The following is a 16712-nucleotide window of genomic DNA, read 5'->3' as shown; positions in this document are numbered from 1 at the left end:
GGCTGCTGTGGGGGAAAGATGCTCCTGCCCCTGAAAAGTCTGGAGTCTGCTCAGGAGATGACAGCAAAAAGGCCACCAAAATAAAACAGAAGGAGAGCCAGCACCTATGTACCCTGTGCATAGGGTACAGAGATACAGTTGATCCCTGTGCCTGACGTGGTACAGATCAGCTGCAGGGGAGGAATCAGCCCCATGGGAAGAGACCTTTCCCTGCAAAGGTCCATGGGATGGAGCAGTCCCAGAGCCTAGGGCATTGTTATCTGCAGGGACAGCTGGGAACAGCCCTGCTGTTGGAGTAGCTGTGGGTGTCCTGGCTGTAAAGTGCAGGACTGCAGCCCCTGGGCAAGTGGGCTCTGCCTCTGGCTGCTCTGGGCCAGCACAGCTTTGGTGGGCTGAGAGCAGCTTCTGGCCCACCCCCCTCCTTCTGCCTTACCCAGGACAGCTCTTTAAACTGTTTAGTGCAGTAAAAGCCTCACAGTGAGAAACATACAGTTTTTTCTTTATCAAAGAAATTGATACTACTTAAATTGCTACCCCTGCTGGAATCTGGTAAATCAAGGATTGTCTGCAGCCCCAAAGAAATGCCAGTGCTTTGTCATGACCCGTGGTTTGTCACTGGGACTGGGCCTGGGAAGAGAATGATGGAAACTAGCTCTGAGGAGCCAACCAGTCCTTCTCCCACAGCAGCATCAACTGCAGCAGCAGCACTGGTGGAAGCACTGGTGGCAGCAAGGTGTTGCATTTCTGGAAGGTTTCTCCCAAAGGATCTCAAAACACAATAAAAGATTCAGGTTAAATGAACCTAAAAGTTTTATGTGTTGGAAGAAAATGAAAGTTACAATTTTCAAGTGTGCCTGTTTAATTTGGGTACCCAGTGCAAGTGGCTCAGGGAGTATTTTTACAAATGCTCCTTGTGGTACAGGTGAAAGCTGTAGAAATTCTTCTGAACATGAAGGTCTCAGGTAGAGATCTTAGAGCACAGCTACCTAATAATTTGAAACACTAGCAAATAAAATGTGAATTTTGCCTTGAGCAGTATAGGAGGCTTGTATTTGATGCAGGAATTTGCAGAGTTCTCCTTGATGTCTGCTATGTTTTGATAGGCCCAGTTTTGACCACCATCCCCACATGTTATATCAGCTTGTCTCAGTGATGCTTAATTTATTTGTTTATTTTTTATTTTTTCCTCCTCTGGAAAGGACGTAGGTGCACAATCTTATTCCTAACCCTAGGGACAGCAATGGTCTGTATGACTTCATATTTGTTTGGTCCTCTTGCAACATCATGATAAATCAGAGGAAGTTTAAAGTCTAAATGCTTACAAAAACAAATTTTTGCTTCTGGAAGCCTGTAAGTTTGTAATCACATGCTGCATTTCAAAGCCTGGGGCTTGTATGTTTTTATTTATGTTTTTATGTTTTTATACCTAGGGAATCTTTTTATCAAGGGGCTCTCTGTGATGAGCTTTTAATAATCTCAGGTATATGTATTCTGCCATTGTCTCCAAGGACCAAAATTCTCTCTGTACTCTACAACATAGTGATAGGCAGAAGCACTTCAGTAAATCTATAGAGGTAAATGGTTCTTCTTTTCTGATGTCCTCAGCAAAAGCCCAGAGTCAGCAGCTCCTAAAGGCCAATAGCAACAGTTTCAAATGATATTTAGCACATCTATTTCTATTAGAAATCTGATATCCTTTATATGCTGAATAACACAGTTTATTTAACTTACAGTGAAACTTACAAATGCACTGAAAAACAGATTGTTCAAATGAGCAGTGGGATCCATGACTTTCCTTGGCAATTTAAGAGACTTATATGTGAAGGAGATTTCTAAAAGGAAACTAAAGCTAAAGTGTACATCATACAAATGCAATAGTTAAATTGTTGTGTAGGATATCTTAATTTTTAATACAGGTGAAAGCCAGGAGTTTAATGATATTTGAAGTTGAAAGAAAAAAATTACATCCCTTACTTCTTTGTTCCTCCTCAGTTTGGTTTATATTGATTATAGTCTTGATGTTCCTTAGTGCTCCAATGATCACTGAACTAATCAGTCCCATCTCTCCCACCCAGCCTCCATTCTGCTCAGTCTGTAGGGAATTTTCTGTGGAAATAGAAAGTTGCCACCTATGTTTAATTTAGAAACCTATTAACTATCTTCCTATGTGTCAAAAACAGACATCTACCAACACAAATACCAGGAAACCTGTGTCCTGATAGTGAGAACAACTGGTGCTCATTTTCACCCTCCCTACATGTTCCTCCAAATATGAGACTACTTTAAATGAATGTTTCTATTAGCTAAACCAATTTATTCTATGCATTAGCTAAACCAATTTACTCTATGCATTCTACCTTCAAAAAACAAAAGTCTCTTTTAATTCCTTGGGTACCTGCAGGACATATCAGTTCTGGACATATCACACACATTCATGCCTGACCACATTTAGAAACCATTTCAAATATTGTCATTACCTGAAAAATCATAGATGTGTGTGTCAATAAAAAGATATTAAAACCATATATGAAAACATAAATACTAATTTCAAAGTATACTATTGTTTTCTAACCACTTTAATGCTTTTAGAAAAGTAATTGAAAGCCTTGGTTATAACCCATACTGTCTTTTCCTGAAACTTAGTGAATTGCCAGGAGATTCAGTAGAGCTGTTCCTATTTCTACCCAAAGTCTCTTCAGAGGGAATTCATCCTCTGTCTTTCTGCCAGAAACCTGTACTGATCCACATCCTCTCCAGCAGCATTACACATCAGCCCAGACCTTAAAACACAGGACCATGAAGCCACTATTAGGGGGCATCAGTGCAGATTGTATTTCATTAAGGCAGTTTCAGTCTTACTGAGAAGAAATTTTGTATTTTACTGGCTCTTTTTTTTAATGCAGACTTCCAGAGCAAATGTTAACACTGTTCTTTTCCCTCCTTTATATCCTTTTCCCTCCATTATACCTAAAAGCTACCTTTCAACAGAGTTGCTTTGCACAGCCAGTGAGACAGCAAAGCAGAGTACAGATTCAGTCAGGTTTCCTTGTAGAACCTGACACACACAGGAGAAGCAAAATAAGGTTTTCCCCATTTCCCCATTCAGTTCTTTTTTTTAAAGTCCACAGACTGAACTAGAAGAGATAACCAAACCATCGATTAAACACAGACTTCACAGGAGACTAAAAATGCTGCTGATCCTCAGTACTGTTGAGGGTCACACAGCACAGCTCGTTACTTTTCTCTAAAGCTTTAAGTGTTATTTATGCCACCTTAGGGCAGAGTCTCTTACCCAAGACCAAGGGGAGCCAGTGGGGGTCTCTGGATGATCTTCCTCCTCAGATGACATCCTGAGCTGGTAGTTTTTCCCTGTTCTTCACATGCACTGCTAAAGCCACTGTTGGTTTCTGCCATGTACAAAAAAGCTGCCTTCAGATTTTAGCTGTAGACAACAAAGCTCCAGAGAATATAATTTCGCAGTGATCATGTTCTTGCTAATTTTACCTGCCGAAGTTCTTGGAAGCACAGTCAGAGCAAGAAACCTGAGCTCAGTAAACCAGAGCACACTTTCCTTGCAACTGACTCCTCAAGTGCTCTAGCTCAGTCAAAAGGTTCAGTGAAAAATTAGAGTCTGAAAAACACAAATTCCCTTCCAGTCAGTATCCTAACTTTCATATCAGATTTTATAATGAAACAGTTTACTGAGTTTTAAGTTCCAGAAACAGAATACAAGGAATTTTTACTGTCAACATTTTATTACTATCATTGATCATATTTTGTATGGATTTCAATAGTTTAATTTTTTTTTCAGGACAGGTTCTTAATGCTACAATCTAATTTTGCTTTTCTTCACAGCTGCACAACTCCACAACTGTAACTGTATGAGTGAGAAGGCAGCACAGCTTTCCTGCTACTCTGTGCAATTATATTTAAAAGAGAATAATTTTTGTTTCCATTTGTTCCTTTTGGTTTTCTGTTTGTGCCTAGTTTGATACCAGTATGTAGAATCCACACAGATCCATACAGATCACACACTATTTATTTATCAGATAAACTTGTCCTGAATTTTGAGACTTCTGGCTCTGAGAGGACAGCTGGGTCCAGCATCTTGAAATCCCTTCTGGCAGCTGGCAGAAATAGCAACCTTGCCACCAAGATACAGCCTAAGGTTTTGTGTTCAAACTTACCACTAAATCACAGCTATGATACACTTTCACACTCACAGCCTGTGGCTTGAATTTTCTTATATATCATCCCTCTGCTTATGAGGCATCTGGCTTCAGTAGCTGGTGAAATAAAGTTGCTATCAAAATCCCTGAACCCTTCTGTTACAGGTCTGGCTTTGGGCAAAGGCTTCTTTCCACTCTTATGTAATGAAATGGGCTATTTATAGCACCCCACTGCAGGAGAGTCCTGGCCTTAACTATGAGCTGGTAACAGTTATCAGATGAACAAATATGCCCAGCTATGCTTCATACTTAACCCTAGGCTATATGCAAATTCAATGAGTAGGAAAATAATCAATCAATGGAAAAAGCACTGGAAATAAGGCCTAGAGTAGAGAAATAACCTACTGCCAGCATGAGGTCTCTCACCACTGTGAGTTCACTAGGTAGGCAGCATGTAAAAATAGAATGACTAAAAAGTGACAGCCCTCTGTGCAGCCCACCAGGCTTTGTCAGCTGGAGGATTAAGGTGTCACAGGCCATGGCTGGACAGTGTGTTGTTTTCAACAGCAGTATCAGCATCAGCTGTGCTTGCCTCTGTCATCCTCTTTATCCCAAAAATTCAAAATGCAAGACTGTTTAAAGTCTGAAATACTTTCCTAAAACAGTGTATTCTGAGGTCTCAAGAAGAGCTCTGGTATTCCAGCTGAGAGTTAAGTTCATTTCTGCATGAAGTTGCCTTCGAGTTTTGGGATATTGGGAATGAGAGTTATTTCTGTGTATCAACCAAAACTAGCACAGCTGCCAGACTGCTCTGAATGCCTGGCATGGCAAGGGAAGTGCCAGTTTGTATCACAGGACAAGCATTAGATGCAGGCAACCCAGTCTCAGCTCTCAACCCAGTTGCTCACTGGGCCTGTGGGGTTCTGCTGGGCTCCCTCAGCATTCTGCCAGCACTGTCACACAGCCTCCTGCTGCTGGCTCTGACCTGCTCCTGCTCCTGAAACCCTGGCACTGCCCCACTGCAGCCAGTCCCTGAGGGACTGACTTTCCACCTGATGGGTGTCTTAGGATGAAAAGACACTGATGTGAAAGGCATCTGGAAAAGATCTAATCATCAGAAAAAATGATGCTTACTTAGACTCTCTCATGCTTCACATTAGAAACTCTGAATCTGAAGTGGCCCAATAGCCAAGTCACCCTCAAGTTGTAGAGGAACTCTTCCAAGAGAAAATAGGACAGCACTTGAGTTACCAAGATGCTCAGGTTACTCATTTCTGTTGTACACTAAATGTTAAGACTGTAAGCACAGAAACCCATTTATTAGCTATCTGACAAATCACATTTGCTTTCTGGAACAATTTTGGGGAAGGAAATTCAATACAATTCTCCTCATTTCAGATAAACAGGGAAATGCCACGCCTAAGGAATTTCAATGGCATTCCTACCCCTGCTGAATGGTCTATTCACCAAATTTAAAAGATAGGAACCACTGTTTGTTGGAGTAATTTTCCACTGTTCCACCCATTTCTTCTGATAAATTTTCTTTCAAGCTGTGATGGGTAAGTATAACAATCTATGAGAAATAGCATTTAAATAATTGTAATATGCTGCATAATGTTTCTTTATCAAACTCTTCAAGAAGTGGGTGTGCATCTTTCCCAGCACACTGTATTCCTGAAGCCTTTGTCATTTTCTGTACCATCTGATTTCAGGAACTTCCTGCTTTCCCCAGGAAGCCCTAATGAGTGTGGGCATTTCCCCTTGGCAACATAGATGAATCCAGTGGCTGCTGTTCCTAGATCAGTGCATCTGGTATCCATGTCCAAGGGTGACCATCACCAAACACTTCTGATCAATACACCCATAAGTGGAATAATGATTTTATTAGTCGTAAAAAGACCTTTCTCCATAATTTGCATAAATGATGACAATGTTTCCCAGACTTTTCCCAAGGTTCTCATCCCTACTGCCTGCTCCCCATCCCACCTTCTTGCTGTCACACCCACACAGCCTGGCCACAGTTTCTTTGCCTTCTTCCCAGGGTTCCCCAGCCACCCCAGCAGCTGTTTTTCCCTCACTCCCTTCCCATTTTTGCACTCTCAGGACTTCCAGTCCTGAGCTTCCAGTCCAGCTACTTCCCCAGTTGGTGTCTCCAACCAAAGACAAATGTGGAATGGTAGCTGACACAAAATTCACAGAAAATGTTCTCAAGACTCACAGTTCATGTAGGCTTCACATCAGTTTTTAGATTCCTCCTCAGCCCATAGCCTCTGTGACATCCTCTAGCAAGTTTCTCTGGATAATTATGCACTATAAACAGAAGTTTTGATGCCAGTTTTTAACATTGTCCTGTGATTTCACTACATGACACAGGTTAAAGAGGAGCAAGTTGCTTTTTATAAACAGCATTTGCAAGTGCTGTATCATGAGAAGGAAAAAAAATTGTAATCACTCCAGAGTATTTAAAAATAGAAATATTAGCTCATGGTAGCCTCTATGTGAACTTTATTTTGCTGAACTGATAACAGTCCTCTTATTTTTAACAGAATAATTTAATAGAATAATGAATAGAATATTTAAATATAGAAATATTAGTTCATGGTAGCCTCTATGTGAACTTTCTTTTGCTGAACTGATAACTGTCATCTTATTTTTTAATAGAATAATTTTTCAACCTAAAGAGTAATTTAAGATATTTTTAAATACAGTCTCAACTCTACTGTACTGGAACAGCATCACTCTCCTAAAATAGTTGCTTTTCACATTACAGTAGTTTCCATGGACAAATCTTATGGAACTTCTCTCTATTTTCTTTCTGTAAAGGCTTTTGTCTCTTAAACACCTATGGAAATTTATAGCATCGTGTATATTAAGAAAGCTATATTGAGAAAGCAAAAAGAAAATCTACCTAACAGAAATGCTGAGTCATAGCTCTCCCTTTTTGCATCTCCTGCAGAGGTAAAGTTCAAGAATGCTACAAATTCAGACCAAACATGATTCTAGTGGGGGACTTGAGAGGGGTACACAGGGCTGCCAGCCTGCCCCACCACAGGTGCCATCTTGTCTGGGAGAGAACTTTGAGATTTATGGTTGATAAATAAACAGTATTTACAAGAATAATTTAAGGTCTAGTAGAGAGAAATCACACCATCAACGTAAAAGAAAAGGTCCTATGTGTTTGCAAAAGCCCATTTATGAAAGTGTATCTTATGGTACAGAATCAGCCCTGTGATTACTGCAATAACCTCTGAGCCAATATCTGTTCTCCTAGCTGTTAATTATTCTGATAGTAGCAACAAGTACAGAACCACTTTCCTGTCAGTCCTGTTGTCTCTAAGTATAAAGAATACTGTTAATTATTGTTAATGATGCTAAATCATCACTTTCCACAGCACAACAGCTCACACTGACAGAACAATACTCTTGTATATATATAATACTTCATAATACTTCAGCATTTAAGTGCATACCCAATACATTGGTCATGTAACAAGTGTGGGGAAATTTCCTTCAGTTTATATTCCTATGTAAATCTAAAGAAAAAATTTCTGTTTCCCTGAGTATTTTAATCAAAACCACATTTATGCATGAAGCTGCTTTATGAGCTCTTTCTTAAAATCATGGCAGTTAATTCCCAATGCCTTCTTCTCACAGCGCAGGGGTCTCACTGTTATATCTGACACCCCACCACTTCCTAGCCAAATAATATGTCAGCAGTGGACAATGTCAGCATTTGGACTATTGCCTCAGAACTGCCAGAGTTGTGTCCTCCACAGTCATCAATGGTTATTTTGGGAGCTGTCAAAACAGGACTGGAAATGTTTTAAAAGCATTCGCAAACTAGCAGAACCACTGAGTATTTATTCAGGTGTAGACTGGAGCATGGATAAAGGACAGAAGAGAGCCACCAAGCAGAGGATGTATGGGACCAGTTTTACTTTTCACTCAAGTGCTGTACCTTAAGGAAATAGGAAAAAGGGAAGAATATGATTTTTTTTTTTCACACCAGTATATCCACAATATTTCAGTGGTAGCTGAAGAATTATTAAGACTGGCTGCTGAGGGGATGATGTGGGAGAGGAGGACTGTGGCAGGAGGGTGGAAAGGCAGCATGGCAGCTGGGTGTGGTGTGGTGAGAGGCTGTGCCATGGGGCTGTGGGTGCCCAGCAGGGTGCAGGGCTCTGCTCTCTGGGCCAGCCACGCATGGCAGAGGGATACAAGCAGAGGTTGGGCTTTATGGTAATTGTAGTGCTTTACCACCCTGAGAAACAGCTCTGGCACACTCATTTCTGGCACAGGCACTGTGGTTGTGGCTGGGGGATGAACCCCAAGAAGCAGGGATGGCTCACAATCCTCACTCACCCTCACAGCCAGACCAGAGCAGCAGCCAGTGGCAGATAGCTGGCTCCTGTTGAGCTGGGTGCTCATGACACCGACATGAATTCCAACTTCCATGGAAATCCAGATTCTTTCACACTGCACATAGTCCCTGCTCAGGATCCTTGAGCCCCTGCAAACACTTCCTACTTCAGCCAGGAACTCTACTTGCCCCACAACTTCTTCCATGCTGCTGGATCTATTCATAGCCCCAATTTCACTTGCTCTTCAAATTTTTACCCTGTAGAGCTGTCCCTTGACACATCCTTTGGGTTTGTTGTACCTTCCTTTTTGTGTGAGTGATACCTTCCACCACAGAGTGTCACAGACACAGCCTTTGAAAAGCAACCCCCTCACAAGCAATGTTCACCAACTGCTTTTAGATGCAGAATGGGAGCTGAGATCTGTACATTTCCTGTCACCACAACAGGAGGCACTTGCTAGGGAGAGATGAAATCCCTTACGTTCTCCAGTGATTAGATACCACATATTAGTGCTTAAGTGCTCGTGAAGAGCTCTTTAACAGAGAAGAGAGGATGGTAAGAAGGAAAATAATGTCACCTTTCCAATAACCTTCTCTATATTTGGACTCTGTCTTTTCCAGAAGCTGAATCATAAACTACTTCTCTCTCTGACTGACAATTTAGAACATGCTAATAATACTATCTGCAGGTGATAATAGTGGATGACTAAATCAGAAAGCATGGAAGGTGCTAGAGAAGAAGGCTGAGGCTATAAAAAGTTTGTTTGCTATCACATTGTCAAGTGAATCCACAGAATGCAAAGTTCTACTTTCTTGCCACATCCAAAACCAGAAAGGAAATGCTTAAAAGATTTGTGTGCTTAATGGGTATGGGCCAAGTTTTCTTACAAAGGTCACTGGGACTGAAAGCCAGTGATTCCTTCTCAAAAAAGAAAGACAAGAGAAGTGTGGATCTGGGACCTGGGTTCCCAGCCCTACACATGCACATATGGTAAAGAGCTATAGCACCAAGGGTTGCAGCACAGGATGCCAGTCCCACCCAAACAATAATTTATCATCATTATTTATCTGTATTACTGTATAATCTCAGAGTCCCAGCGGGACACAAAACCTACATTGCCCTCTCCATGAAAGCTTACACTTTAGGGGGGGCTTAGCTTGTAAACTAGGTCAGAGATTAAGAAACTTTTGGATGGGGCTCTGGAGGTTGTCTCTCCCTGAGTAATCCACCATCATTTTTTGGCCTCCTGTGGGCAAAATGCTGTGTTTTCCTACCATGTGGGTGCATAGATGCTCCCACAGCATGACAGGAATTACCTGCATTTTGGTCAGAGAAAGGGCATATCTGGTCTTATTAGAGGGTGTGCTCTCCAAGACAATGGGCTGTGCATGCAACTTTCATCACATGCAATTGCTCATAAATAAAATCCATGATGGAGAATGGTTGCACTTGGTCACACAATAGACACAGGTCTGCTGAGGCCAGACCCTGGGACTCCTATCCTGTATGCAGGATACTGTATGGAGAAAGGTTAACATGAAACAACACTCAGGAGTATGATGGCTTCAGGTGACTGTCAGCTGTATTTTGTCAACGTTTTGGAAACTTTGTGGCAAAAGAGAATGTTAAGAAAATATGTGATTTTTTTTTTAAAATTATTTTGTACTTTAGGGCTTTTTTAGTTTCTTGGAGAAAATGGATGTTGAAAGACTGACAAAGCAAATATCAGACCTAAAACACAGAAAAAAGTTAATGGACAATTGGTTTAAGTTGTTTAAATATTTGGTTACAGGAAAGGAAATTTCAACTCACTGTCTTTCAATCTGAGTTCTTGCAAAACCACTTATACTTTTGAGGCTGTGTTATGTTATAGGCCATTAAGAAGTCCCGTATTTTCTCTTGATCAATTCAGGTCATTCCTTAATTATATTAACTCCTTTCAGCCAGTGCTTTTCCTCTGTTTTTTTCCACTACAAAAGTGTGTGTACTTATTGGTCAAGTACATCACCAACACAGATGTCCATGCAGCATGAACTTTATTTATAAAGACATAAATGTCACACTTCCTTAAAAAAAGTTTAAATTAACTAATCAACTGGTGAAAACTGAACAGTAATACTATTTACATAGGCCAATGCTCACCTTTCTTCACAAAACTTAAAGCGAATTCTCACTCTGAAAAACGAACAATGAAATATAGAAGCACACTGATTGCCAGCAGTTTCCTTGTAGATAGCAATCCACATCTCTTACAGAATTCACAACTTACAGAACGTACAATTCCTCTGTAAATTAACCTAAATTAGCTCTTTGGCACAGCCATACTGATGCCTGTGTTTCAAGGCCAGTACTGTAACAGACACAGCCACCCAATGGCATTTCATCTGTATAAAGCCAATGATCCCCTCATTGGTGTATCCAGCAATAAAGCCTGCCCAAATATTAGATATCCTCTGACAATGTCTATACTCATCCTTCCTACACCTTGACTGAGTGACATTAACACTGATTCCAAAAAGACAAATGGGAAGTTGCAGCTTAGACAGCATTCCCAAACACCGAGACAAGGACAGTGACCACTGATTTAACATTTAGAGCATACGAAATACCACAATGCCCGGTGCTGTTCAAAAACATGATTTAGATTTTCACCTGAATTTCTCAGCATTGTAATCTCCATTTTCTCACTCCTTTGAAGCACCTTGGCAAGAAAATATCCCCAGAAAGTGTATTGGGAGTGTTTTAGAATCATTTCATAGGCTTTCCTGAGTGCACTTGCCTCAGCTTGAAGTCTACAGCCAGTCTACAATTTAGTCACAAAACATCACTGTTCTAGAAATAAATCACTTGTAGGTCAGTCCCATCATTTGATCTCTTCAGTTATTCAAGTCAATATCAGTTTTAGGTTTAAATGTTCAGATCTCATTTTACCACCTATCTTGTTAACTCTCTTCCTTATGCTAATAAAACCAGACATATAATTAGTCTTCTACTCCAACAGTCCTGCATGGTAAAACTATCCAGTGTGGCACTTATTCCAAAAATTAAAGCTTCAACTGAGATCCTACTCTTAAAGAAATATACTTCACAAATCTTCATGTAAAAAGCCTACCTGGATCAATCAGAAACAGTATACTATAGAACCGTACCAACTCCTGTTGCCCTATGCTGACTGTTTGATAAATAAGACTTGTAAACCAGAACCTGGACCTAAATATACATTTCCTATTTCTGGAATGTGCAAAAAGATTCCTAACCCTTTTCTTTATGAACTTGCATGTGGTCTTCTTTGCCACAGAAAAAGTGCACTCATTGATCTCTCTTCTGCTATGAAATGCTTTCCACCATGGAAGTCTCTGTGTCTCTATCAAGAATTAGAGATGACTTCCATCAGAACGTTAAATTAGAAAAGTCACTTCAGTGTTTGTAAATATGATCTTAAGCTGTCTGATTAGATATCATTCCAATAAACAACAGAAAACAGTCCTGTTTTCCTTTTGAGAAGCAGAGCCTCTCAAAAGTAATTTCATGAGATAGTGGCAATTAGTGTCTTGTGTCATTCAGGAAATGTGTCTCTTTTCAATTAAATATGTCGTCCAGTCAGGAAGAAAAGTGGTCTGTCCTCCTTGGCGTTGGCAGTCTGGAACTCGTCCCGCAGGCGGAACTGCCATTCGTCTTCCAGCTCCAACCGGACAACAGTCTGGCGGAGAGAATTGCGGTCCTGGCAAATCACACACAGGGTGGCACCTGGGCAAACAGTTCAAAAGAAACTCACATGAGTATCCCCTTTGTTCTCAGATAACCCACCTCCCACCACCCTTCATGGAGAACTCCACTCCTTTCACATCAGGAGTTACTAATGGGCTTGGGAGAAAATCAAACCCCTCAGGTAGGACTTGAGGAGAGCTATGTTCAGCTACCTTGTCAGGATCTTCTTGTGTAACTCATAATCACCTAGTAAACAGGACTAGAAGCACTTTCCATGATCCTTAGGGTAGGAAAAGTAAAACTGGCAGGTCTAAGGAGGTCATGATGGGTCCTGACAGCAAACCAGATAAAAGCCCTACATCCGTTCCTCTTGTAGCCCTCCTGATCATTACCTTTGCTGCATGAAACCCTCACTCAGCAAAACCCACACGGCAATCACTGTCTAAGCTCTTTGTGCTTTGCTGCCCAGAAATGGTCTAAACATGGCTTTAAAACTAATCACAAATTTTAGTGGCTTTTGGATTGGTAAACTCATGTGCTGGCAAGAAAGAATCTGGTCTATGTGGCTACAGACACAAGCAAACCCAGAATGCCAAACTAAAAAAATGACACTTCAGTAACCAATGCCAGCTGTCCTGTCTGCAATGCTGATAACCACTTTAACTTGCATGCATGTCTTCATGGCTTTTGAGAAAAATCCTCCTTTAAGAGAAAAAAGTTACCTCATCAGCATACAGTAATCTAAATGAGAAATGGTGAGGTAAGTGGTAATGCCCAAGACAAAAAAAATCCTGTGAATATAATAAAAAGAAACAAGACAAAGAGTCACATGGTGTTTAATTCTTATGTGATGGGTCAGAAAATCAAGCAGACTCCCAGGGGAGATGGAGAAATCCCAAAGCAAACACACTTCATGCTACATGATTAAAAATTGACTGGTTTATGCAAAATGAGACTGACTTGTAGCCTCTGTTTTAGCTGCAACAAAGAACCCAGCAGTGTATAACTACTCTGCCAGTTTCAAGAGGCACTAACCACGGGGCTCTTCTCCCAGTGACAGTTATAGCTGAGACAAACAAAGCCCCAGAGCACCAAATGCCTAAGATAGCAGCAGAAGGATCCAAAAGAAGTTTGCAATGTGACTGTCTGCAACACAAGTGGAAGTTAGTTGTCTCCACTGTTGCACAGCATCATAAGGTTTACATGGAAAAACTGGGTATCAGGAATAAATCTTAAATGAGCCAGTTTCTATTTCTAAAAATAGGAAATAGATTTTGATAGATGCTTGTCAATCACCTATTTTCTATCAAAATTTAGAAAAGCTGCAAGAACACAGTAGGCAAATGCTTCATGCATAAATCTTCAATACTCAGTTTTTAAACAGAGTAAGGAGTTGTGCACATACTTTAGGATGATATGGATCCAACATTCCCTCCCACTTAGAAATCTGCAGAACCTACAGCACTGCTATACCAGTTTACTGCAGTTCACCATGCATGCAGAGCCAGCATGATCAAGCATCAAAGTTGGGTGGGACATATAAAGACGAATATGAATATATGTATAAACACATATATATTAAATAAATATAATAGATTTTAAACACAGATAAAATAGATTTTCCCCACATTCTCAGAGACCATGTCACCTAATTCTTTGTAATAAAATTATTGTAGCTCACCTTTAAGAAAATGAAACTTCTTCAAAAAGCTAGCTACAACAAAGGAGTCACAGAGGTACAGCAGGAGACCACTGAATGTCAAACCAGAGGAACTGATGTTCAGAGAATGAGGCCGAGAACTCACGTAGCAAACTGAAATCTGATTGGGAGAGGGTGGAAATAAATTACCATCTTTAGAGCTTCCATATGAACCTTCCACTATCTGCACTTGATTCAAATTCAGACTTTCTTTCCAACTCCAAATATTGTGAGCTTTATACTTCCTTCCAAAACATAGCACTACTTATTAACAATATATATAAGCACAATTCAGAATTATGTATTGTTGTTAATATTATTATTATTAGATGTGATAGAGTTTGAAAGCTGCAGTAACAATAGCTCCCCACAACCATAATGCTGTTGTGAGTAAATACAATAACTTTATAGTCAGACATGAAAAGGACCCTTAGAAATTCCAGATTTCATTTACATTATGATTATTCAAGGATTACTCAAGTCAGTAGAGTTATACATATACAGGAATTTATGAGGTTTCCTCTTGCCTAGTTTGTTTATATGGCTACTCCTGAAATCCACTCTGAACAGGAATATTTACAGCATTCTTTCAGGATTTATAAATTCAGATTTAGGGAATCTTCCACACACAGCTTTGTTTCAGAAGTGCCACTGTACTACTTATGTGGGATACATCCTCATCTGGCATGGATCAGCTGATTGAGTGGAGGAGGAAGGCTGAACCTCAGCAACTAGACTCTGTACCAGTATGCCTATTCCATATTCCTTCAATCCTGTTGTATCATATTACAGTTCAGACAGCAATTCCAGAATGAAATTGAAATCATTTAGTGTGCTGGATGGATTAGAGCTGAAAGGATGCAATGGATGAAGACAGTAACAGTACAATGCCCTCTCACAAAGCTTGTTTTTCCAAACGTGGTGCAAACAAAAGCCTAAGAACTCAAAATGTTGTAGGAACAACATACATGGGACAGTTATTACACAACTCTTTGGAAGAGAAGTTCAGTAAGCCCAGAAAGACTGAATTTCATTTGGTATTCAGTGAAGAGATAAAAACAATCCTATCATATAATGCAGGGCGCCCCCGATGAAGGAAATTATTGGCATCTGACTATTGATTCAGAAGGCTGAGCAATTGTTTTATTAAACTACACTATATTACATTAATAGTATATTATAACTATACTAAAGAGATACTATACTATACTGTACTATACTGTACTATACTATACTATACTATGCTATGCTATACTATGCTATACTATACTATACTATACTATACTATACTATACTATACTATACTATACTATACTATACTATACTATACTATACTATACTATACTATACTATACAAAGATACATACTGAAGAAAAACCCGTGACTGTCTCCAGACAGCCAGGACACAACTTTGACCTTATAGACCAATTAATATAAACAACCATCACTAGAATCTAATTACTAAATCTCTTCAGGTAAACAATCTTCCTAACACATTCCACACGTGCAAAAACAACAAGAGCAGAGAATAGAGGTAAGAATTGTTTTCTCTTTCTCTGAGGCTCTTCACTGCGATTTCCAGGAAAAACCTGAAAGAGAAAATTATGTCTCTTTCTGTTCAAAGAATGTAAATACGACACAGTCTCTCTCTCCTGAACCACACCACCCTAGTACCGAATTTCATTGACATCTTTGAGTTGAATTACAACCTTGGCTTTAGAGCCAGACTCATCAGAGAGAGCCAACAGCTCCTGAGACCTAATGTCACCTTCTCCCATTCCCACTGGTTGTCTAGTATTTGATTCTCTGCCTCAGCTTATCAGTCTGAAGTGAACTAAAACATCTGTATACTTGAAGTGCTTTCTAAGGGTTATCTAGTATTTGTAAAACCCTCTTGTGGAAGAAATTTTCTGTAGGAAGAGCCAAATTATAGCAGACTGAGAAAACACTTCACAGACTATATTAGTATTTAGGACAATTCTGGGATTTCTCTCAATGTACTTTAGTTGAAGCCTCTGAAAATATCTCTATGGGACTCAGAATTCCATTTTAACATTACAGGAATGTACCTCATTCTTCAAAGGAATACATCAATAACCCATCCAAAACAGGGCCTACGCATTTCTAGAGCTACTTGAAGATTGTTTTGTTCAGTACCTGTGGTCCTAAGTTAAGATAACAGTCCACAGAGAGCACTGGATTGCTGTAATTCTTCAGTGAGAGAGGGAAGAAGCGATGGCTGTGGTACTGGAGATACTTTTCAAGGAGCAACTGAGCAGGTGCTGCCAAGAAGGTGTGCTTGCTGTCAGGAGCACAAATGTACTGAGCAGGGGATATTGAAACTGGAGTGTCAGATACCTGTGAGGAAAAAATATTTCTCATACAGATGAATCTTAATCAATCAAGTGGGACATGTGTGAATTTTGGTTTGTATGAAATACATTTCTACCCTACAAATCTAAGAAGAAAAGTTATTCAGTAAAAAATATCTGTTACCAAAACAGTTTCAGTTTCATAAAATTATATTTGTGTTTATAGTCTTTGAGGTTTCTTTTTAAACTCAAAGTACTCCTACCTATGAAGTCACATGAATTTGAGCAATTCTATAGCTCAACTAGATAAAATCCACATAGTGAATGGTTACTTGGATTGCAAAGACACACTTAATGTGTTTTTCAAAGTTTTGAAGGAAAACTATTAAGGAAAGTTGTATTTATGACAGTAATATTGTGGATTTCAGAAAAAAATAACTGAAAAAAGCCATATGTGGCAGAC

The 16712-nt window shown here is 39.8% G+C and overlaps 1 protein-coding gene across 1 annotated transcript in view; it reads right to left on the bottom strand.

Moving 5' to 3' along the window:
* Positions 1-10820: 10820 nt before the first annotated feature.
* GREB1 (growth regulating estrogen receptor binding 1) overlaps positions 10821-16712 on the bottom strand; it is an 88092-nt gene continuing 82200 nt past the window's right edge. The window contains exons 31-33 of the mRNA XM_018920887.3: positions 16095-16295; positions 13920-14058; positions 10821-12277 (exon numbers count right to left, since the gene is read on the bottom strand). Of these exons, the coding sequence (XP_018776432.1) occupies positions 12114-12277; positions 13920-14058; positions 16095-16295 (504 nt within the window). The 3' untranslated portion in view covers positions 10821-12113. The remainder of the gene's footprint in view (positions 12278-13919; positions 14059-16094; positions 16296-16712) is intronic.

The sequence above is a fragment of the Serinus canaria genome, chromosome 3 (assembly GCF_022539315.1).
Source record: "Serinus canaria isolate serCan28SL12 chromosome 3, serCan2020, whole genome shotgun sequence".
In the NCBI taxonomy this organism is placed as follows: Eukaryota; Metazoa; Chordata; class Aves; order Passeriformes; family Fringillidae; genus Serinus; species Serinus canaria.
This window is presented reverse-complemented; position numbering and strand designations above follow the sequence as displayed.